The following is a 25222-nucleotide window of genomic DNA, read 5'->3' as shown; positions in this document are numbered from 1 at the left end:
TAAAACATGGGTTGGTTTTATCAGAATTGAATGTATGTGGGAGTAAAAATTTGCGTTTAGCAATATTATAGCAAGCGATTTGTTCTATATTGCAATCCGCTATCTTTATTGTAATTGTGTACTGCATGTGTGCTATTTAGTTACGTGTTATATTTCTTTGGCTTTGCGCAATTTGTGCCTATTATTCTAACTGAGCTGGCATTATGTTTACCTACTTACACTTTATTTCAAAACTTTTATTGAACTGAGGTAATTATTGTTGATGCAGTATAAAATGTTTATACTTTAAATGTTGGTGAATTGTGTGCTTATAAATCACCATATGACAACTCATAACTTATCATTAAAAAATAGTATACTTGGTATTTAACATTCAAACTGATTGAATGTGGTTTTAAAAAGTTAAGCGGTTTCAAAAATTATACACTACGTACATGTTCTAAGTGAAGCTCTGGAGACATGCATTAAAATACTATTTATTGATACCTATTTCGTCCCAAAATTCAAGCGAACCTATAGTTAGCAATAGAAACATACAACTGGATAAGATATCCAGTACAAAAAAAGAAATAGTACACCTAAATCCTTTAGTCGAATTTAAAAATCTCCATATTGGATCTCATCAAAAATGTTACAGCGATTTAGCCGTGAAAACGTAACAGTCTTTCTTTTGTATGGGGAAGTCATAAGTTTTCACGGATTTTAGTCTCACAATTTGTACGTACTGTGTAGTAAACTTTAAACACTTCATTGAATTTTATCTGCTACATTCAGATAGTACTAATGACCCAAGATAACGTTGTAAAATATGCAATAACAGTCAGTTTTTTGTGTCAGGTAATAATCTATTTAAGTGGCATTATTCAGTGGCTACACTGTAATTTATCACAATGCACGTTCGAGTAATAGATAAGTTGACACCGTTTTAATACACGATATAAGTTGGCATTGAATTGTACGTATCTATTTAATAAGAATATAATACACAGCATAACGTGACAGTACGTATTTCGGCCTCGTTTGGTTTAGGTTTAAGACTGATTTTTAAATCAGTAATGACTAAAATTAACTATCAGATGATTTAAAGGCAAATAATTATTAAAAGTTAATTAGAAATATATTATTAAATCCTTAGGTAATCATTATGTTGTTATTATTCTTAACAGTATTGTAATTGACAATAAATTTACACACCCATAAAATATCTCTTCATTTCATGAATATAGACTTTTATTAATTATCTTTCAAACTAGTTTATAGAATTACTATTTCATGGAAGCTTCTAAAATGCTCTTATCCTTTAGGCTTATGCAGTATTCTGTGTCTAAATATTGTTGCATTGCATAGTTGCATCAAAATACTTATAGTAATGACCTGATTCAAATTGAAATATTCCACAATAGGCCGGAAACTCTCAGTTACTTGAGGAATGCTCTGAATAATTTACCCACTTTTTATGCGATATCATGACCCGACCTACATTCGACTACAAAGCCCTTGTTGCACTGCTCCCGTTTCGTTTTAATTTAAACTTTTATCTGAATAATGAAGCCAACCGCATAGTAGAAATAAATAAGAGCACTGTTATATAAAATACGAATTATCTTAACATATTGAAAAAAGCAAACAAATATTATGTATAGTATAGTCAGCGCCAAACTGCTAGTCCGGTTAGAAGTTGTTGCGAGCAGGTAGTCATATAATTTACTATGGCGGCGCAATTCATGTCTATATCCAGAGCGGACTAGCAGTTTGGCGCGAACTCTATTTGAATAACTGAATTCTGACAATTCTGTCAGCCACTTGATGGCTGTCATGGTATAATTTACGCGGAACGATGCCGACATGCGCAGTTAAGTGTTGCAAAAACACGAAATCGAAGAAAACGTGCGTAGACATATCGTTTCATTCGTAAATGATCTAAAACCTATTTTTTTTTAATATTTTTCAAACACGAAAATAGATGACAGTGCCAAATTTCAATTGTCAAAACTGGTTACATTTTCTTGTTGGGAGTGAATAATCTTTACTAATCTATGATTATAATACCTACTACTTGAAGAACTGATTTGCGCTCAAGGATATGTCAAAACTACTCCATAATTAAAAATAAATCGTAATTACAAATGTTTTTTTTCTGTACTATATTCTGTTATGTTTAATTCATTCTAATAATTAACTGTAAACTATTTAGAGTAAATTGTTGAATGTCGTGTTGTTTGGTTACAGTGACCACGAGGGCGGCAACGTGTCTGCTCACACTACGCACCTGGTGGGCTCCGCGCTGAGCGACCCCTACCTGTCCTTCGCCGCCGGACTCAACGGGCTCGCCGGACCACTCCACGGCCTCGCTAACCAGGAGGTAATGCCCTGAAACCCTACAGCCATAGAGCGGTGCGACCACACCGGCCCTTTTCCATAATATAGTAGCAGACGAGCATGCAGTCTACCTGGTAAGTGACTGCCGCCCATGGACATGTAATCAACCCCGGGTAGGATTAGATATTCCTACTTGAGGTGCGAGATGCGCCACTACCCCTGAGGACTAAGCTGGACGCTTCGGAAAAGTATATCGCCTTTACCACACACTTCAAAACGGAACACAGCAGCGCCTAACACTGCCGTTATTAGGCAGAAATAGGTGTGGCGGTGGTGCCGCCGGAGTCGAACCACAAAGGGTTCAAATACAAGGGGCCCCGAAAACAACCGAACGTCACCGTTTAGTAAATAGGCTAGGCTGTTAATTTAACGGCTACTTAAGCTACTTGGCTGGAACATGCATATTCAGTAACTACACGGTGGCTAAAAAAAATGTCGCCAGGACCGAGGGAGCGCCACCCAAATTTTTTTCTAGGGCCGCCACTGCTGAAACCCTTTCTAACCCACCCACTGTCTTCCATCTATCTAATCTTATCTGGAGTTTATTACATATATCCGCCTGTCGGACTGTATGCCTGCTATTCCTTTATTATTAAAAAATATTGAGAAAGATATGACCATCTATAATATAGTGCCTCCAAAAAGCACGGCCGCCTTAGGCAATGCCGAGGATCTTAGCACAAAAGTATTTGGAGATAAGTTACTTATCAAAACTGAAAACCCCAAATACGTCTGTAGTTTACAATTAAAAAAGTTAATGTTAAGTAAAATGGAACTGGAACCATCTTTAACCTATCTTTAGAAGCTAAGGAGCATATGCAATTTATTTACTAGCGGCCAAATATGCTCGACGGAGACTTAAATTTGTAGATAATTATTATAGATGAGTATAACTTGTATTGTTTCAATTCCATTATAAATAGAAATAAGTATGATAAATTGATAAAGTCATCCTTACAATTACTGTTTGACGACGTGTGACGGTACCATAGATTGTGTTATGCAATTAAATGTGCTCTTGAAGCGTCCATTGCACGTGCAAGCGCTGCATTAAACGTACATTTACAAAACCACGCCCCCTTTAATTTGTGCTATCAAATACTTAAATGAGCATACAGCACGTTTTATTCAATATCCTTTTCTATTGCGGTTGTCTGATGTTTTCTAATGTGCGTGTTCGTTTCAATGAGCTGTAATAATGTTTATAAATTACTGTTTTCTTTAATGAAGTGGTTTCGCTTGCGTGCATCATTTTGTACGATTTTTATTGCCGTCCCAAAAGGAGGGTAATGTTGTTCGAGTATATTCGTATCTATCTATGCGTATTTCTTGTTAAATGGTTAAATATGTTTTAAAATTTCAACCTACCTATAGATTTTCGGTACTGCTATGATCTCTATATAGAAAATTTGAACCTCAAATAACTAAACCTTTTTGTAGTGAATTTAGGTGGACGTAAGTCCGCTGATATATTTGCAGGACCCCTGATTTTTCAAAGTTAAACATAAGAAGACTCCTCATTAACGATGTAATTTTGTTCAGGTACTGATTTGGCTGGAGAAGCTGCGTAAACAGGTTGGAGACAACTTCACTGAGGATGGGCTCAAGGAGTTCATCTGGAAGACACTCAAGTCCGGCCAAGTAGTGCCCGGATATGGTCACGCTGTTCTCAGGAAAACCGACCCCAGGTATTAATCGTTTTTAACGGAACATACAGTGCGTAATAATGATGAAGCTGAAGGTTGGCAGGAGAAAGAAGTCGTGGTTACGTAAAATCTGAGAGTGGACCGGAATAGCCAGCGCCGCTGAGGTATTTCGCGGAGCTAAAAGCAAAGAAGCCGATATCCAACTTTCAATAGTTGGAGACGCACTTTAAGAAGATACAGTGCACCTGATGTTAAGTGGCTATAGACGCCAATGAAAATCATCCACCCCAGATAAGACGAGATTCCTATTTGAGATTCTCAATTTCTGCCTAATAATAACAATTTTAAGTGCTGCTGCGTTCTGGTTCGAATTCCAATCCAGCTTAGTCCTCAGGGTTAGCGGCGCAATTGTAGCCGACCTCAGGTAGGATTATTATTCATGGTTGATTATAGGTGTCCATGGGCGGCAGTAGACACTCAAGATTTGGACTGCATGCTCATCTGCTGCTCCTATATTATCATACAAAAACCTTCAGTCATCTAACTAGAATTTTGACCTAATATAAATAAATAATTCGCCAAGTACGAGTCGAACTCGCACATGGAGGCTTCCGTACCACAAAATGTTCATTATTTTTTAATTATTTTTATTCATTTTATTATTTTCAACAATACTTAGTTATATGACACAAAAATAGATGGCGTTGGGGTGATGATCAATGATACGTAAACAACGTATAATAAAATTAAAATAACTGTATTAAAATATGTTCTATGGTTCTTAATTGTATTAATTATAATACAAGTTAATGTAGTGAACAGATTGTAAAAAATTGAACCGTCTTCCCAGTACGGTTTAACAGTTAGATCGAAAAATGCTGACAAATACCGGTTTGTTGTATGGAGATCCCCTGTAATATTCAACTTTATTTTATTTTTAGTATTTATTATAGCGGCCACCGTTATGCATCCTCTAAAATTCATGTGTCTATCTATTACGGTTCCGGAGATATAGGCCTGTGACAGACGGACAGACAGGGAAGTCTTAGTAACAGGGTTCCGTTTTTACCCTTTGGGTATGTAACCCTAAATACTATACGAACTAGTTTACTCATCCGACTTTGTTGGCCGTTACCAGGTACACCTGCCAACGCGAGTTCGCGCTGAAGCACCTGCCAAACGACCCGCTGTTCAAGCTGGTTGCGGCGGTGTACAAAGTGGTCCCGCCCATCCTCACTGAGCTCGGCAAGGTCAAGAACCCATGGCCCAATGTTGACTCCCACTCCGGAGTTCTCCTACAGGTACATTAATATTTATATATGGGATCCTCACACAACTCTAGTGAATAGCTAATACTTCATTGTATATGTGATGACAGTGAATTGAATGCAAGGTAAACATTTAGTTTATGTAGAATCCAACTAAACTGTAGAAACTGACAAAGATACAGACATGAAGTCTAAGCTAACTTAACCAACCCATTACTTCCTTCCAGTCAGAATGAGAAGGATTAGAGTACCATAGTTCACAGTGTTGACCAAATGCAAACTGGTGGACTTTATATACTTTTGAGAAATTTATTTTTATAGATCCTAGAGGTATGCAAGTTTCCTCACTATGTTTTCTCGACTGTTAAAGCAAATGATTATTAATTTCTTATGTATCTTAATAGTTATAAATCCCATATCACTGTTTAGACTTAGGTAATCAGTGAATCTGCTTAATCGATTTTAAGAAATTTTGTGAGTGTGTATGTGTGGTTTCAGGTTAGAAGATAGAACATTATTTGTTGTAATAGAATAATACCTGCCAAGGCTCATTGGTCATTTTATATTTATACTAGCTGACCCGGCAAACATTGTGTTGCCATATAAAAAAAATTAAAAATCTAACAATGAGTGGTAGAAAAATGATAAAATTACCGAAGTGGCTAATAAAAAATAGGGGTTGGTGATAAAAGGGTAAAAATTTAGGGTTGTATGTATTTTTAATGCCACATTATAGAAAAATAAAAACAAAAAATTTTGTTCAAAAATAAAAAATAAAATGTAAGGGTGAACAATCACTTAGGGGTATGAAAAATAGATAGTAGCCGATTCTCAGACATACTGAATATGCATATAAAATTTGATGAAAATCGGTAAAGCCGTTTCGGAGGAGTAAGGTAACTAACATTGTGACATGAGAATTTTATACATAAGATGTCCATCATTTCTCTTACAGTATTACGGCTTGAAGGAGATGAACTACTACACCGTAATGTTCGGCGTGTCCCGCGCACTCGGTGTGCTTGCTCAGCTCATCTGGTCTAGGGCTCTCAGTCTCCCCATCGAGCGACCCAAATCCCTCAGCACTGACATGCTGATTAAGTCAGTTGCCAAATAAATCAACCACACATACGGCTTAGGGCCTTCTAGGGCGCACGACGAACGAACACTAAAATTTGCACATGGATAAGTACTGTCTAATAATATAAATTGTAATGCTGTGAAATTATAGGGTTCGGTTTACTTTTAAACCAGATATTAATCAACCTTAAACTTACATGATGCAAAATGATTGCAGAATTGTTTCAACCTTTTACCAAGCGCTTCGTTCGTCGTGTGGTTACATCTATTAATTATGCAGACGATTTCCAATTCGATTGGTATTTTTTTTGGTATCTTCAGCATGTAAGGAAGGAAACTAAGATTGTGATGCGAATCGATTTTTTAGTCAATCGATCTCTATCGCATTATAGGACAGTTGTTAATAAGATTCACGTGGACGTTGCCTATAGTTCTATATATTGCTCGTATGATCTCTAATAATTGCAGCAATGTAAACGGTATGGAACGTTAAAACCTCTGATTGGCAGAATATATGAATGTCCACAAGGATAATTTTGTATTGCAATCATCTGCATAGTTGTGTTATTGGTTACATAGTTTTGTCATTGGGTAGATCTTTTAGCAACACTTCATAAGTTATGATTGTCTCTTTGTAGTGTCTACACTGGTGTATGTTAATTTTTTATTTAATTTATTAACCAGCTGTTCAGTAATCTGTGACACTATGTAACCTAATACAATGAACACCTATGACGGCCCGAAAGCTACAGGTAAACCTAAACAGATTGATTCACACGTAACACCAATAGTCAATTTAAGAACCTTTACATTGTTTTACTTGTTTTTAATTAAGGATGTATTTTTTGTCAAAATTAATCATTTCTTTTTAATTTATTTATCGTGTCGTAGTATTAAGAGTAAGTGATGCATTTTTTTGATCGCGTTGTTTTATTTTTTAATTAATAAATGTTAATTGTTGAGTATAATACGATTATGATGATACCTCTGTGTACTTACATCTGTGATGTCGATATTGTTTTATTTTGTGTATATTTTATAAAAATATACAATACGCGGTTTTTGGTCATTTAAATATATTAATTGTAACTAACGTGACGCGGATTGGTTTAACGGAAATTGACTAAAGTTGTGGTGTGATTCAACTCAACCCTTATATAGCTACTGGTAGACTAGCAGCGAACGAATGTACAAGTTGTTGGGTCTTATTAGCTCATTATGTAACGTAGGAGTTTGGTAGTGTAATACATGACTGTATGCGACACATGTCGTCGTAGACAAGAAAGATATGAAAATGATTCACGGTTGGAGTTAGTAAATCTGCTCACTCAGTATTCTATCTTTCTAAATGTACTTAGCTTGGGTGCCCGCGGGGAGCCCTGTAGGTGCGTAGATTAAGTAGGTATTTCTTTCGAGGTGCGCCCTTTCCACTTCTTAACATTTCTCTAAAGTTCTTTCTAAAACATGCTTCTAGATGTACTATAATTTAAATTTCAAGTTACCAAAGTATTGATGATAATTTATTTTGAATGTGCAAAAAAAGGTTAATTGTCTCAGAATAATACTTTTGAGTTTTGATAATTTAATTTACTGCCGTCACACGTAATAAAGACGTAAATACATCTGCTTTTGTTACTGATTGTTTCTGACTAATTTTATATTAAAATATACTTTAATTAAGTCAGTTTAATGACTTTCTATTTAAAACCGTAATAAGTGTACAATTGCTGGTTTGTTATATGTTGATGAAAGTACTATTTTCCAATTTTTTATGGGAATTCCAATGGAGCCAATACACAGTGACGGCAGTACAATTGATTCGTTATTTATTTACGTAGTACCAATTTGTATGTACTGTTAAGTAAAGTCGAGTAAATTTGCATTATTGGATATGTGAAGTTATGTCAAAGTTGTTTCATAATCGTAAGGTGTAATGCCATTAACCCCATTTTGCTACATATTTACATAGATTTCGATAAGATTGTTCATAGATTTTTTCGAAATTCATTCGTATATGACTGTATGTGTTGCGCTTGGTGCGTGCGATCGAGTGACGATGCCACTTTGCGACGACCTTAAATTGACAATACTAAAAATAAATTGGTATGGTGTAGTACGTAATTGTGTTTCATTTCATATCGTACCATTCCTTTGATAAGCATTATCTTTTCTGCGCGTGTGGCATTTTTCGGAAACAGTAATTTGTTGTAAGATATAAGAGATTTTTTCGCTTTATTATTAGACATTACTAAATATAATCGTAGAAATATTCCATTAGGGTAGTTTTGACATCCTAGCAACATTATACTTACCAGTGGCGCCCCTACTACACGCACAGAAAAGTTTGTCGATCTAAAACGTAGCAGATAGATTTTATACATACATTTTTAAAATAATTGTTTATCTTCGTTGTATTCAACCCAATTCGAGTAGAATATTACAATCACATTCCTTCCAAATTCCTCAAAAGATGTTCCCCACATTCTAGCAAAAACAGGAAGCTGAAAGATTTTGATTTGTTCCCCGGCTTTAAATTTACGTGACCTGGCAAAAACTTTTTTCATTAATCTTAGTATTCATAAAAATATATTTTTATTCAACAGATGGAGATATCAATATAGCGCAATGCAAAGCAAGTCATAGTGGTAAACACATAGTTACATAAATGTTAAAAGCATAATTATTTCGCTGTCAATTATAATATTGATGTAAGCATGGAGTAATTATTAGATAGACCTCCTTTAGTGTATCTTAGGATTCTTCGGTAGTCGCTCATTCAATGCAAATGCAATCCTCGAGCGGTTTAATGGGCGGTCCGACCCGGGCCCCCGATCCACGGGGGCTCCAAACACAGTTAAAAAAAGGTCGTCAGAAACAAACAATCTATGAATTGTGTATCAGTCAGCGAAGATCACCGAATCAGGGGCGAACTTTTTACACTGGGGGCCTCTATTCAACTTTCCACCCTGGGCGTCCGACGACCTTAGTCCGCCACTGGTTGTATAGTCCGATTCATAATTAGATGTCCAAAATGTAGCCAAAGAAGATAACCTATCAAAAAAATACGTTTCAAACAGTAGTTGCTTATTTTTGACGATATTCAAGTAATACCACGATAATAAAATAATAATGCAAAATGGAAATAACTGTTATAATCATAAAAAACAAGGTTTGCGGTAGAAAATTTAAATGTGCCGCCATTTTTAAGTTTCTTAGCTGAAGTTGTGTTGCCAGATGCACTGTTATTACCATAGAAGAGAAATTTCTGTTCCATGGTTATTACAGTACTGTAATTTTACTTTATTTTACTGTATAATGTATTACCATTTTACAGTGCATTTGGTTTCTGATTTTCATATCGTGTTTGTTAAATTGTAAGTAGTTATTAAGTTTTTGTTTTCGTATGTTAAAAGTTGTGTTTCTTGTCAATAGGGAGTATGCACATTTTTATTTTATTATTTTAAACCACTTATCACATCGTTTTAACATAGTAAAAAATATAAACAATTTTATTAGTGTTTGAAATATTTTTTTAAAAATTATTTAAAGTATCAATAAAATTTGACACATTTGAACGCCGCCATTTTACGCGCTCTTTGAATGACGTCACGTAGCGTGATTTGTATTAATATTGATGATAACTGTATGCACATAAAGGTATTATTAAACGTTTTCAGGTTTCATCGCTATTTACATCATGGGAAAGGCTAAATAACCACTTTATAAATATTTCCTAGAGTTATTGTGCAAAACCAGTACTATAAATACATTATAGAGTGTTTTTTCTTTTGCAAAAGATGCGAAAATACGAAAAATGTGGTGCAAGATTATAGGAAACAGATATAGTATCTCCAAAATCGCTTTAACATTTGTATTTACTGTAACAAACAATAATTTTAGGTAAATGATTTTACAATATTGCATTGATCATCTACTTCGTTAGGTACTTATTGACTTCTACAACAAACACTATCATTTGAAACACACAAAATGCATTATAATCTATTATAATATTATAAAGATAAGTGAAGATAGGTGATAGGTTGAAGGTGGTAGAACCCTTTGTGGTTCGACTCCGGAGGCACTACTGCCACACCTATTTCTACCTAATAACAGCAGTGTTAGGTGATGCTGTGTTCCGGATTGAAGGGTGTGGTAGGAGACAGACTTTTCCGAGGCGTTCCAGCTTAGTCCTCAGGGGTAGCGGCGCATCTGTGGCCGACCTTAGGTGGGAATATCTAATCCTATCTGGGGTTGATTGCAGAAGTCCATGGGCGGACTGTATGCTCGTCTGCTATATTATAAAAAAAAGAAAAAAATATATAATTAACATAATAAGTTATGATCAGTTAAATATTTCCGAATTGACCTATGCATAAAAAACAGTTTATTCATTTTGCATATTTTAGGTAAATAGTCCGATTGTGCTTTGACAAAACTACTTTCAATCATTGTTCTTGATTATTCCTAATAATACTATCTAGAAAAATCGCACTAGGTAATAAATAACACTGTAGGAATATAGACAAAAACAATTTTTCTCTCAAACAGTTAGAATATCGACGCCGATAAACATCGTAACACGCTATGTGACGTCATTTTTCGATTCAACCAATGGGAATGCGTTTTGCAAATTTGAATTTCGCGCGCATAATTTACGATTTTTGATTAAAGTTTTAAACAATTTAACATGAAATAAAGAAAAAATAATGGTTTAGATGTAATTTCAGGACCGTTATGTACCGAAGAAAATAATAACAAGCAAATCTAAATCACATGCATATTCCCTATTTGTTAAGGTTTACAATACCTGTAATCGTATTTTGACAATGACATTTCTTTGTTTATATTTTGGAAATCTAATTATGAATTGAACTATAGTTTAATTTTCTTAAATTTGGGGGTCGCATGCTATTCGCTAGGGCTACAAAGGTCTGAACGCTTCAGAATGAATAGCAGTCATGAAATCATGGATGTAGCAAAGACTTTTAAAAACACGCATGATGGAAGTTCATCCATTGGTGTAGAGCAGTATTATTATCAGACACGATTCGCTACTGTTATAGTAGTATAAGAGTAAGTTTTTTTTTTATAGAAGATAGAAGCAGCAAACGACATGCAGTTGTGATGGTAAGTGGATACTGCCGCTTATGGACAACTATAATCAACCCCAGAGAGGATTAGATACTCCTACCTGACGCCTCGGAAAAGTATGTCTTCCTTACCAAATGTTTCAAACCAGAACACTGCAGCGCTTAACACTGCTGTTATGAGGAAGAAATAGGGGTGGCCAGCCACAAAGGGTTCTACAACCTTGAAAAAGTATACAATTTGCTCAGATCAGCAATGCAATTTCGCACAAGATATTTCCATATTCAGTTATACAGTCCCATTCGCATTGGTTAATGTATTCGCTCGTTAAAAAAGATAAAATAAATCCTCAGTATATTGTATTTGCAAAACTTTGATCAGTTATTCTGCTAGCAAAAATGTGTTGGAAATGGAATGGCTTGCAAATTTGGCAAGATATCAGTAATTGTTCACTCATTCAGACATGAGATTGAATGTCTTATTGGTAATTGACTTATAATTGTTCAATCTTAGTTGACGGATGCAGTGCAAATCGCTCAGGGTGGTAATGCCAGCTGTGTATTGTATATATAGGTACGCATATAAAATTAATAATTTTTATTCAAGGGTACATTTACCTAGTAATATTTTATTTATACTAATGTATTATTTAGATATATATGAAATTGATAAACTAGTATAACCAAACCAGATTTTGTGATTACATTATAAAGAAAACAGTAATCATACATTTTATATTTTTATTTCCATGCAACAACACATAGATGAGTAAACACATACATTGATTAATACTATTCGCTAAGCCGCAAGCTATATTCAACAACACTGAAAGTTTTGTGAAAAAATATACAAGTTCTGATACAAGGCAATTATGCGATTTTATAAACTTATTTTTTCATCAGTAAAATAGCAGTTTTAAATACAACATTATCATCATCATCACAAGCATTAGGTGTAACCGGTTCTAACTAATCACCTGTTATGTAGCTTTGTGGGCCAAAAAAATAGTCTAAACTAGACATTCATTTATACTCACCATTATATTTATTGTTTCATCACCACTTGCTACAAATATATCAAAAGAAGACATCAAACAATAAGACATGATCATATTTTTAAGTTGATATTTTAAAAAGCATTGTTAGTTTATGATATAGGTATATTAATTAAAGAGACATAATATATTTTTATAGTTCAACATAAAGCATAGAATTTTAAGTATTTATAAAATGTTATTTATTTATAGACATATACAATTTTGCAACAACTGTTAATTTTCAATTCAATAAATTTGAAAGACAATACAAACATAATAAAAAACATATCAACACAAATAGCAGTATATAGATAGTATATAGATATTCCTTCAAAATCTTTTGGCATTTTCCAGAAAAATACACTTTCAGTGTAGCCAGACATAGCATGTGCTAAGGGTTTCCATATCGTAATACTATAAATTATATTTTGGTAGACATTTTTTACCAAGTGATTACATTTGATAATAAATAGACATCAATTACTATATTCTATGATAACTAAGGATTAATAAAGACCATGTTTTACGATGACCCATCATGGCACTCCAAGCTCCAGAATATTATGCATACCCGAGGAGAGCGAATCTTCCTTACGGTTGCTTCAGAATCAATCATTGCAAACTTGTACAGTATAATATGAAATATCTTGCCGTGTAAGGGTTTTGTTATAATAAGGAAACGGTTCCATGAGATATACGAGCCTCACCATAACATCATACATTAGGTAATGTCAATGCTATCCATGATATTATCATCAGATAAAACGTGGTCAAAGTACAGTCTGACAAGGCCTTCATTTGCACGACGGAGAAGTGATAAACGGCCAAATAAGTTTTAATTCATGTCTCTTCTCGACACAAAATTTATTATCGATCTTCCTTTTGATATGCATGCTTTTTGATAGAACTTAAGTTATGGTATGCTTCATATATTTTTCTTTTTAAATTCAAGACTTTATATATTGTGTTTATATATAGACATGTTACGGAATAAAAATTAGGATGTACAACCTTGTCAGACTCAAATCTAGTTCTGAAGAGAATTAATAGATATATTCTTATATATATTGATAAAATAGACACCTAATAATCGATTTCACCTTCGACACCTACAGATTATTTTTAGACACCGAAGTTTTAACCACATATAATATTGGATACACCAATAATTATGTTAAATATATAATTATTATAAAGAAATTTCCACATTCAGGGCAAAGTGTTTTTTTTTTGAGAGATACATATTCAATACCATACTATTTTTACTATGATATTAAAAGGTGTCACACAGATTACTCACTAAAAAGATGCTTGATTGATCGATTATTTTCCTGCACGTTGATTGTGCATTTGGATGATGCGCAGACATGATGTGACTAATAAACGCCAACGACTGTACGATGCACTATACTAAGAGTTTATTACAATACTTTGTCAATGTCAAGACGATCTAGGATATGTTATTAAAACTAGCGAGCCATATTCCAATGTTCCAGTCGTATAATACCCCGCACACCTTCAAATTCCCATTCCGCCACAAATTATTATCACATCGCTAAACACGGTATATATTTAAGAAGAAACATTAAAATTCACCATTTGGCTTATCTTACTTGCTAAACATCTAGATTTTTCAAAAACTATTCTAAAAAATAGATTAAAATACTGTCTTATCCTATAAGTTAGTTATATAGCGTGAAAATTGTGAGCAAATCAAATTATCAATTGCCACAAGGAACAGACTTTTAATAAAATAATGAATTTCATTCAAGACTTTATACCTAAAGATGGATTATTTAAAAAATAAATAATCGCATTATAAATGTATAAAAAATAAACAGTCCTTAATATACGAAGCTAAGAATCAAATTTTGATATTTGATTTATGGAAAGACAAACACAAAAGTAGTAGAGTAGAAGATTTTACAAATATGTGATAGTTACATCAGGACAGAATCAGACTTGTGAAAACTAAACTAAACTAACTAAACTGCATATTATAAAATTGATTACAATGCATAATTACTATTTTGACATCAAGGGATTTTTGACTACAATTCCCCTTTTTTATTTAAATGTCGAATACCATATTAGATTTGAAATTTTCCTACAGCAACAGAAATGATTTATTGTTGGCCAAACAATCAAATAGCCAAAGGTTCAATCAATAATTATTCTGCTGTATTTTTGAAGAATTGTGTTATAAAAATTGTAATCCAAACACAATGCGGAATTTTAGATTACAGTCCTCATCAAGTTGTAGATGGATATCTACATTTGCCAAAATGCCAATTCCACTGGTATACCCGAAACTCTTTCCTATTGGCATCAACACATCAACTTACAACACTAAACATTTTACATCATAAATATAATATGATAATACGGGGGACAGACAATTTGCAATAAATACTAATTTTGAGACCGTAGTCGAGAATACATTTCCAAAACATTCATGTAAATACACATTCTATGTTACACTTGGACACTAAGAAGGGGGAAACGGGTAAATACATATTATAATAAAATTTAAAGCACGAGAAGTCTTCAAATACTGTTTTTGAGATCACTACGGTACCTGTATATAGATCACAGATACGCACAGATCCGCGCTCAACGTCGGCCGCGTTTGGCCCGACGGAGACACTTGCAGATCTTGGTGAGGAGCCAGCAGAGCTGTCAATACTTCTTGGGGCGCCTCCTTCGTGCCGGGGGGGTTTGGGGGCCGATCACACAGTCGCCAATGTGCTCGATTTCGTTGTCTGCAATCCAGCGGCGGCGGATCTCCTCGGCGGTCGGTTGGGGTTCCGGTTCGACATTGGGCTCAACATGCACTTCTTGCGTATTCTTTTGTACCGGCTCCTGAACATTCTCTGCGTCGACTGGCGGCAACTCGGCGTCCCTGTAAGCGATGGCCAGCTGCAAACTCTCCTTGAATGTTTCGAAATGCGCCGCCGGGTTTATAGATTCTGAATAGTCGTTGATATCGTGTGTTGGCTCGTTATCCATTCCGTAACCCACCGTCCAATCGCCAGTCACGAACAAATGACGGTGCAACACCCATCCTGTAAATAGATAACCATATACCATGCCATAACCATAACTCATTTCAGTAAACAGTAATGTCCGATTACCAAATAACAGTAGTAGTGCATTTTTAGTATTTGTTGTTATAGCAGCTACTGTATATATATAGTCTACCTATTCAAGAGATAGAGGCCTATGACAGACAGACAGACAGTTAAGTAGTAATACGGTTGTTCTTTCTTTTGGGTAAGGAATCCGAAAACGTGTAATTCATTTATATTTACCAGATCGCAGCAGTCCCGAGTAGAACTGTGACCATTCCTGATCGATGATCAGCTGAGTAAAGCAATGTAAGCGTTCTGATGGTCCATATCTGAGGCCGTTGTTGGTGGAGTAGCGAATGGGCACTCGGGGCCAGTTGGATGTCATCAGCGTATCGCACAGTGTAGTGAAATTGTGGGAGCCCACCTGGAGAAGTGGCTGGATGGAAGAGAAAAGTACAATATTATAAACCATTTAGTAACTTAAAAAAAACTTCGATTTATTGAAACTTAGTAAAACCTGTAAGTAATATAACATGAGGATGTTAAGCTATGATCTGGTAGTCTTTCCAACTTAGTCTAGATAACAATGGTTCTGTGACTGATTTCAGTTACAATGATATGCTTTCTACTTTGGGTTAATTACATATAATTCCGGGCGGACGAGCCGGATACCCGGACGAGTCATACAGATTCTACTATTCAAATTTCAATGTAACTTGCCACTAACTCAATGTTAACTTACCAGTCTCTCCTTGTTGATAGCACAGATGAGAATCGATAATATGAGAGCGTGCAAGTACGCGCAGATTGTCGTGTTCGGGAAGGTGCGTGGTTTCATCAACACATACATGATCCTGTGTCTCATGTCCGGGAACAGTATGTATGTATGGTTTTCGTAGACTCGTTCCACCAGCCTCAGATCGAAAGCCCTTGGGTTCGTCCTAAGCAGTTCCTTGACAGAGTAACCAATCTTCACTTTGAACGTTGTGAGCCACCGGTCTGCAAATATAAATCTTTTTAATAATCTTATTTTTTAAACGTAAAGAATTCCAATTCCATTGCAATACCAAAACAAAATTAAATACATTTTGTGTGGAAGCTATGTTACACGTTTTACTACCAGACTGTTGACTGTAATGTGTGCGAGTGTATGTATGTAGGTATGCATCATTTTTTCAAATGCCGTACAGCCCAAGTGGGTTGACAGATTTCATCGCACAAGTTGTCATTGGATTCTTCTAAATTGTGCGAGTAACAGTCTTCTATTTTAGCAAATCGGTATTTTTGGGTGATTATATGACGATCACATGTATTTAAAAGCAGTGATAGCCTAGTGGTTAAGAAACTCTGCCTCTTGATCGAGGGGTCTAAAGGTCAAATCCCAGGCACGCACCTCTAGTTTTTCAGTTATGTGCGTATTAGAAATTAATTATTACTTGCTTAAACGGTGAAGTAAAATATCGTGAGGAATATCGGCATACCTGAGAAATCTAAAAAAAAAACATGTTTTCTAAGGTATGTAAAGTCTACCAATACGCACTTGGCCCTAAGTGGACTATGGTCTAATCCTCATTCTGAGAGAAAACCCGTGCCCATTAGTGGGGCAGTAATGGGTTGAATATGATGATGATGATGATGATGACATGTATTTGGAATCACTTACCAGTGGAATGTTGCTGATTATACAGGAGAGGTTCGATGCGGTTCACTTCGGCAGTCTTTGGGACGAACTCGCCGGATAAGTACGATTGCACGGCGATGATAAAGCGCGGCTCGTTGAATGTGTTCAGGCAAACGACGCGCACCGACATGTAGTTGAACACGGTGTGGAGACACATCGCCACGATGAATATTGCCACGTTGTAACTGGTAAACGGAATTGAATTTTGAGTTTGTACGCATAGATAAGTATAGATATCTCACCGCTTTGTAATTGAAGGAAGCCATTAAATGGCTTAAACGGCTGACAGTTCCGTTAGCCATTTAATGGCTGTCATGGTGTAATTTACGCGGAACAATGCCGACATGTGCATTTAAGTGGTGCAAAAACACGCAATTGAAGCAAAAGTGCGTAGAAATATCGTTTCATTCGTAAATGATCCAAAAACTACATTTTTTTAATATTATTCAGTGACAATTTCAATTATCATAACTGGTTACAAACAACATTTTCTTGTTAGGAGTGAGTAGTCTTTAATAAATAATCTATGCCGAATAACAGCAGTGTTAAGCGCTCCTGTATTCTAGTATGGTGTGATAATGGAGATATACCACAGATACTGCATCTTAGTCGTCAAGGTTATCGGCGCATCTGTGGTTATCCTCAGGTAGAAAACGAATCTTATCTGGGATTGATTACAGATGTCCATGGGCGGCAGTATCCACATATCATCGGGTGGACTGCATGCTCATCTGCCCTTCCTATATTATATAGTCAGTAGAGACTACAATGCCTGTACTGTTCCTTTTATAAATTATAAATCACATCATTTAATTTATAAGGAAACAGTTAAGTGTACAAAGCACCAATAGGCAATTCAATATTGTGGTCTTCTCACTTCAAAGGAGACTCGAGAGGAAATTATCAGTCAATCTCTAACCAATAACATATCTTATATATACAATTAATGGATACTTACCCGACATATTTCATTAGGAGAACGGTGATAATAGAGGAGACGAGTTTGATGATGATTTCTTGCGAGGAGCTCTTAGCTGCGACGTCAGCGAGGTTGCCTTTGATCGAGTGGTGGCCAGTCAGAGCAATCCTCGTCGTTTCTGTACAATACAGGTATGATATTATATGGTCGAAGAAAAGATATGTAGTGTAGATAGAGTAGCGCGTACACTTGTAATATTATTACTAATACATAGTAGCATAAGATAATTTCGAAAAAAATAAATTTCAATACTCAAAGAAATCCTGGTGATCAATAATAAAATTATGCATATCGATAGAATAATATATATAGCAGAAAAACTTCAAAAATAAAAACAAACATAAATTACCATAATTATTTGCAAATCAAACGTTTAGGCTCGTTCAAATAAAAGCAAATTAAAACTTTCGTTGCTGCTGTTAAACAGTTCAAGACAAGACGCAAAGAAAACCTGGAAAAAAGTCGAAAATATAATAATAAACACAAAATGAAAGTTAAGCAGCGGGTAGGAAGATCAAATAAAAAAGGATTTGCTTACAAAAAATAGATTTGCTCTGAATTATTTTTAATCAAAATGTTTTTGCATAACAAGCTTTTGTGTTTAAAAAATACATAGGATAACATAATACACGAAAAGTACACTTTCAGAAATTGATTCATAAAATACTTTTGCACGACATAAATATATTTTTTTTGAAGGCTTTCAAGAGCCAACTTACTAGAGACACTTTCGATGGTCTTAAGCAAGGTTGAAAAGAACACCACTACAATCCCCCATCGGCCAAACAGGGAGTGAGCCATGTCCAAACACATGGCGATACAATAAATAAGGCCGGAGTAGAGCTGCCAACGCTTGCTGTACGAATCTCGTAGTATTCTGCACAGAAATTCAAATAAATAGATACAAACATAATAGATAGAAATCTAAGTTCAAATAGATGAGATATTTGGATACATTCAGTAGAAAAATTCAATAGTGTCGAATAGAATCCAGTTTCAACTGGAATTCTTGAAGCGATCGAGCGATTTTGTAAAGTATGTAGGTCGCAACTGAAGAATGCACGCTTTCTAGAATTGTATGTGAGCTACACAATACGCATACTTCCGTGCTTCTGCCGAAATTTTATAAATCCGTGAACGTGTCCAATCCGGGTCGTGGCAAATATGACCATATTTCCTATTTCAATACTTTACGGACCGTGTCGATGTAGTCATGTTACCGTAGATATATGTTGGGTTGTTGGGCACTCTATGTAAACGTAAGCAGTGAGTTCTGGTTGTAAATAAAAAATAATAATTGGTTTTGAAAATGTCATAGACTGGAAGTCCACTATCCTGTACATTTGTGGTAGAATATGCTTCTCCAAGTTGTGCAATCATGCTTAAAATGAGAAAAAAAAATAGTTGCAGCTGAGTAGTCCTTGGCAAATGATGTTTACTACAATAGTCAAAAAATTCAATAAATAGCCAGATAGTTACTAACCCTTTAGAAGTCATGAACAATAATTTCCCAGCTTGGGCTAAAATATCCTTGTATATCCAAGAAACGGCGGCCGCTAGAATTGTTCCGTCGGTTATTCCCACGCAGCATAGCATGTTTTGCGTCGACAAAATTCCTAGTGCAAATAAAGAAATATAATTTACGACACTTTATATACTTATTTATATTGTATAATTACGGTAAAAGATAAACTATAGTACTCGTATAGGTAAAAAATCTAGATATTATGTAGGCAACGCTACCGCCACACCTGTTTCTTAGACAGATACCTTATGTGTGTCTACTTTGGGATAGCTAGTCACATGGTAAGTCACTGCCGTCCATGATGTCTATAACCTCGAGGCCCATACACCCCACTCCTGGAGGCCCACAGGCCACAGAGTAGGACGCCCACTTTCGTCATACAGAAGTGGGGTCTACCTGTGGTCGATCACAAATGCCTTGCCACTCACTATGACTAAGAGGGTCAATTCATATGTGAGTCAACCGACAGCTATGCCATTCACGCTAATAATAGGTTGTGGCGGTGGTAACCTCTCATCGAACCATATCGGTGCTACCATATTTTAATGTACCTATGTAAAAATACAAACCTGCGATGGTGCCGAAAAACGTCTGCATATTGAAATATTTTTGGTACGGCACATAGTCCTTTGAAACGCTATTGGGGAATCCTTTAGGTAAAAATAATTTGACGATCCAGTGAAATAGCGAAAAGTACCAAATCTTCAGGCGTTCCTCCACAACGACCACATTCAATCCGTCTGAAAATAATAATTAATATCAATACATAATAAATAGACTTCCCAAAGAAAAGTATTCGTCGTATTTTTTTTAAATTAATAATGCGCGAAAACTGCCTGAAGGTTTTGTAAATATTTCGTTTTGTAAATAGGCGTGTTGTCTACAAATCCATACTTGGCCAGCGTGGGGAACTTCTTCCGTAATTAATCTATTCCATGTTTTGCCCCCTAAAAAAACTAGTCAATTTGTGCCTTTTTTTTGACGAGGGGGAAACCTTTGACTATAGTTGACATTTTGTTTAGTAGACATAGTGGTGTAACTATAAGGTGGAAGGACTGGACAAATGCCACGGGCTCCCGGCTAGTCAGTGCGCCTGGCCCAAAAGGCTACGAGCTCAAAGGTGACCAAAAAATATGTATAAATCAGTGAAAAAAAAGTTCTCAGGGCTCCATGCAATGAATTTGCCACGGGTCTCCTATAGTATAGTTACTGGACATAACACTGGATAGATTGCTTATTACTAACGGGCGATAGTAGATTTTTAGTATTTTCTTAATTTTGTTACTATTCCAGACATGCTAGTAAGTTTTAAACTAAGGTTCAATATTTAGTACGAAATGCCGTAACATCCAGTACCCCAAATGTACGGACATCCCATCTTATTTTTAACTTTTTGATTTTCAGTATTTAAAATACACTCAGTGAAAATTGCAAGTGTCTACACATAATTATGTTACCGGTCAAGAGAGCCGGACGGACTGCGAAAGTTTAATAATAGGGTTTCGTATACAGGTTGAATTTTTAAAACGGGCCTTAAGGGCCAAATCCTGGCCAAACTATAAGGATTAGCGAAAAATGCTGGGAGGAGTTACGAGGCCGATTTTGATAAAAACTAAAACTGCATCATTACTTTTTTAAAATAACTTTATTCCTAGCCGGGAATCGAACGAGTTCATTTTGAAAAAAAATACACCCTCTATATTATTCCACTATCTGATAGTGTTGCTTATAAGGATCAAAATCTGGGAAGTAATGATAAATGACAAACTAAAGGAAAAGCCTCAATTTTAAGAAAATACATATTTTTTTATATTAATTTGGCAGTTAAGTTCCCGCCATTCATCAATTTAAACATTTCGCGTATTAACAATTTTTTGGCTCAAAGTTTCAAATCATTCGAACTGGACGTTTTGTTCTTCAAGAATTTATATTTTTATGTCCGACTTAGTTAAGGTTACTTTTAGGACCATTATAATAGATTTAACTTGCTATGGGCCGACTTTCGTTTAATACAGATGTAAAATTGACAATTTGCGAGAATGTCTTTTTCGAGTCAAATCCGAGTGATAACCAAACAAAGAGATATAGAAAATTATATTTACTGTTGAAACGTAGTTATAAACAACAAACAATAACAATTTACTATTTAATCACTTATCTATTTTTATTAAAAAATAAATCCTAAAAACGGCGGTAATTTACTTGCCAAACTATTACTTACTCATACGAAGCAGTATGTCACGGTTATAACATCGAATAATTAGTTGATTAACCAACAAATTCTTCAATGGTATGACTTACGTATGTTTCTAAAGAATTACACATAAATCATTTGTTATGTATAATCCTTAAGGATTAGTATGGCAATGTATGGAAAAATATGTATTTTCTTCAAAATTTTCCTTTTCCTTTAATTTGTCACATAACATTACTTCCCAGAATTTGATCCTTATAAGCGACACTATCAGATGGTGGAATAATATAGAGGTGTATTTTTTTTTAAAAATGAACTCGTTCGATTCCCGGCTAGGGAAAAAGATATTTTAAAAAACTAATGATGCAGTTTTAGTTTTTATCAAAATCGGCCTCGTAACTCCTTTCAGCATTTTTAGCTAATCCTTATAGTTTCGGATTTGGCCCTGAAGGCCCGTTTTAAAAATTCATCCTGTATACCCTTTACGAGCGGAACCCTAACAAATATCAGGGAACGAAACGACGCATAGATCGCCAGTTATTTTGCACTCTGACCTTTCAGTGAAAGATCACCTATGTATAACGACATCCGGAACGTGTGAAATTTTCTGCCTAATAAAAAACAGTTTTATGCGCTGTTTTTATTTTAGGTGATACACGTTTACGAGGCATACAAACTTCAGCAGATCTTTCCAGTTCTACTGCTAGCAGAATGGTAAAGACAAATTAGTAAGTACAACTGCCGTAAAATATAAATAAAATTGCTTATAACACATTCTTATAATGTGTATTAATTTACAGGACACAGTCATTATAGCCTCCATTAGACTCCATTAAGTCCAGTAATAGGAGTTGCGGGCCAGCCAATCGCACCCCACTTCCAGCTTCCCGCTAACCCACTTTGGTGGCAGAGGTATATTCTAAAAATAAACCAGATACAGCGTATTACTGCATCCCCCCGCGTCGAGGGCGCAAGGCGCAGGCTCTCCCGGGGGAGGGGGCCAATAAATAAATTCAATACGTTATGCATGTCGCATTGAGGTTAGCATTTACGTAGCGATATGAATATGGCTACCTGGCTACTTGATTAGATTTTAAGGTTGCCTCTTAGTACTAAAATATTACTTTCAACAACAATAACTTTAGTTACATTAAAGTCTTATTAGATATTATTAAGGTTGGAGTCAACCCTTTATTGTGCCACTGAGTATCAGTTTCTTCTTAGAGTGATTTGTTTTTGAATGGAGGGTTAAAAGTCAAAGTTCATTGTTTAAGACAATTTGTAAGGAGCAAAAAACACTGCACTAACCAAGTATGGTTTGGTAGACGTCACACTCTTAAGAACATTATTTTATCTTTCGAAGATTTTCCTTCACCTCAAATTAGTACCATAAAGTTCTTTTCATATAGGTGTTAAGGAGTTAATTAACACAAAGTGTATGTGGGGTTTGGAGTAGAGTTTAATGATTTTAATTTTAATTTAAGTATTCAAACTTGATCTTCAGAGAACAGTAGTGCTAGCTAGTGGTATAAAATCAGTTAAATACCACCACATAAAGTAGTAGTCTATATTTTTATTAGGGTTCTGTTTCCAAACGGTAAAACGGGGAACCATTTACTGTCTGCCTGGCCATCTGTCACGGGGCTCTATTTCTTGAACTGTATTAGATAGACACTTGAGATGTTAATTTAATTTTAAGTATGTATAGGCCATTATGAAAACAAATACAAAAAGTTTTAATTAAATGTGGAATGACATGAAAGAAATTATTTTTCAGCATTTTTCGCTTTATCTATTGAACTGTTATAGAAAGATAGTTCAAATTTTCATAATGCATTACTTCAAATGGCCACTACGATAACAAATATGTATTAAAAATAAAAAATTGACTCGTACGAGGCCAATTATTATTTTTTTACATTTCCTATTAGTGAGGGAGTGTGATGCATATTGCATGGTTTAAAATATATACCATCATACATATTGGTAGAGGATTGCGAAGTAGTTTTCCTCCTAATGTTATAGCATGAATTTTCAAAAAGTAACACCTAATATACTATTTACTAATTAGCTAATGTTCATTGTGTTCTATTTTGTCCCACTACTGGGCATAGGTCTGCCTGCAACAGGTAACAAGCCAGAAACAGCGTCCATTATACTGCTCAAGAATGGTTTGTAGAGGTATTGAAAAGACATGATTGAATTTTTATAATATTAAATAAAATATAATTGACATCGTAATTGTGTCTTCTGTTAGTAACTGGCAGTCTCTTCTTCAACAAGGGCTACGTCAAAAACTTCACAGATTGGGACATACCAGCTAATTTTCTTGTCGGCTGTTGTGACAGCTAATATAAACATTTTTTATTTCGAAAGGACAAACGAGTTACTACCCGAGGTCATGGAAGTATGGCTACCCCGTTATTTTGTTTCGTGGGGAAACCCTTAATGGTTTTCTCTTAGCTGCGGGGCCAGGACTCCTATCGGCTAAAACCCTACGGTATTCCTCTGGACGCCCTTTGTTGGGACCACGGGAATGCTAATAATACTCGTCCATGGTCCTTGGAAAGTGTCTCCCTTACCACACATTTCAAACCGAAATGTGACTATTATTACGCAGAAAAATGTATGGTGATGGTGATTCCGAGTCGAACCAGAAAGGGTTCTACCTCCTTGAATTGTATGGGTTTTATTTTGATTATTGTTGTTTGGTGCATTTTAAAGTAGTTTTTTTGAGGATATTATTGATTCATCAAAACAAATCAATACTAAACATACCATGGATTAAATATCCATAAACCTTTAATGAAATGTTTTTTTTAACACAGTGGATTCCTTACATTTTCGTGTGAAGTAAGATTAAAAAAAAACATTTTATTCGAAGTTCTTTACACTGTAGGTAAGTACATGCGCATAAGGGTCGGACACAATAAAAATCAATAACTGATACAAATCATATTACATCAATAGTAAAACAGGTAATCGATGTTCGTTTGATTCATAATACAATTTTAATAGTAAAAAGAGACTTACCTGGCGGATGAATGTATATCCTTTCCCTATGAGCCCCCTCATCTCTCTCTAACATAATTATCTGCCCTTCGTTTGGCGGTTCCATGACTTACGAAGTCATGAAACTCAACGAATTCACTGAATGGAAAAGCGATGTGCACTCTCTTTCAATACAATGCGAACAATAATTTGTCTATTTTAATTCAAGAGACCACACCATTCAACTAACACAACCGCACCGCACGAAGACCCGATAGGAA

General features: G+C 35.3%; 2 protein-coding genes across 2 annotated transcripts in view; one reads left to right on the top strand and one right to left on the bottom strand.

Annotated features, from left to right (window-relative positions):
- The window catches only part of kdn (citrate synthase), a 37522-nt gene extending 29033 nt beyond the window's left edge, over nucleotides 1-8489 (top strand). Inside the window, exons 6-9 of the mRNA XM_073074437.1 lie at nucleotides 2230-2362; nucleotides 3922-4067; nucleotides 5164-5326; nucleotides 6249-8489. Of these exons, the coding sequence (XP_072930538.1) occupies nucleotides 2230-2362; nucleotides 3922-4067; nucleotides 5164-5326; nucleotides 6249-6410 (604 nt within the window). The 3' untranslated portion in view covers nucleotides 6411-8489. The remainder of the gene's footprint in view (nucleotides 1-2229; nucleotides 2363-3921; nucleotides 4068-5163; nucleotides 5327-6248) is intronic.
- A 4261-nt stretch (nucleotides 8490-12750) lies between these two features.
- On the bottom strand, nucleotides 12751-25222 carry LOC140743275 (RUS family member 1). Its single transcript, XM_073074436.1, has 9 exons — nucleotides 24984-25222; nucleotides 20326-20496; nucleotides 19715-19847; nucleotides 18951-19108; nucleotides 18211-18349; nucleotides 17235-17437; nucleotides 16314-16570; nucleotides 15812-16007; nucleotides 12751-15565 (listed from the first exon to the last, which is right to left on the bottom strand). The coding sequence occupies exons 1-9, from the start codon at nucleotides 25066-25068 to the stop codon at nucleotides 15180-15182; spliced, it is 1728 nt and encodes a 575-aa protein (XP_072930537.1). The 5' UTR covers nucleotides 25069-25222; the 3' UTR covers nucleotides 12751-15179.

Source organism: Epargyreus clarus, unplaced genomic scaffold, assembly GCF_041222505.1.
Source record: "Epargyreus clarus isolate Ecla_fem2 unplaced genomic scaffold, WU_Ecla_fem_2.2 ptg000007l, whole genome shotgun sequence".
Lineage (NCBI taxonomy): Eukaryota > Metazoa > Arthropoda > Insecta > Lepidoptera > Hesperiidae > Epargyreus > Epargyreus clarus.
The sequence above is the reverse complement of the archived record's forward strand: the minus strand, read 5'-3'. Positions and strand labels throughout refer to the sequence as shown.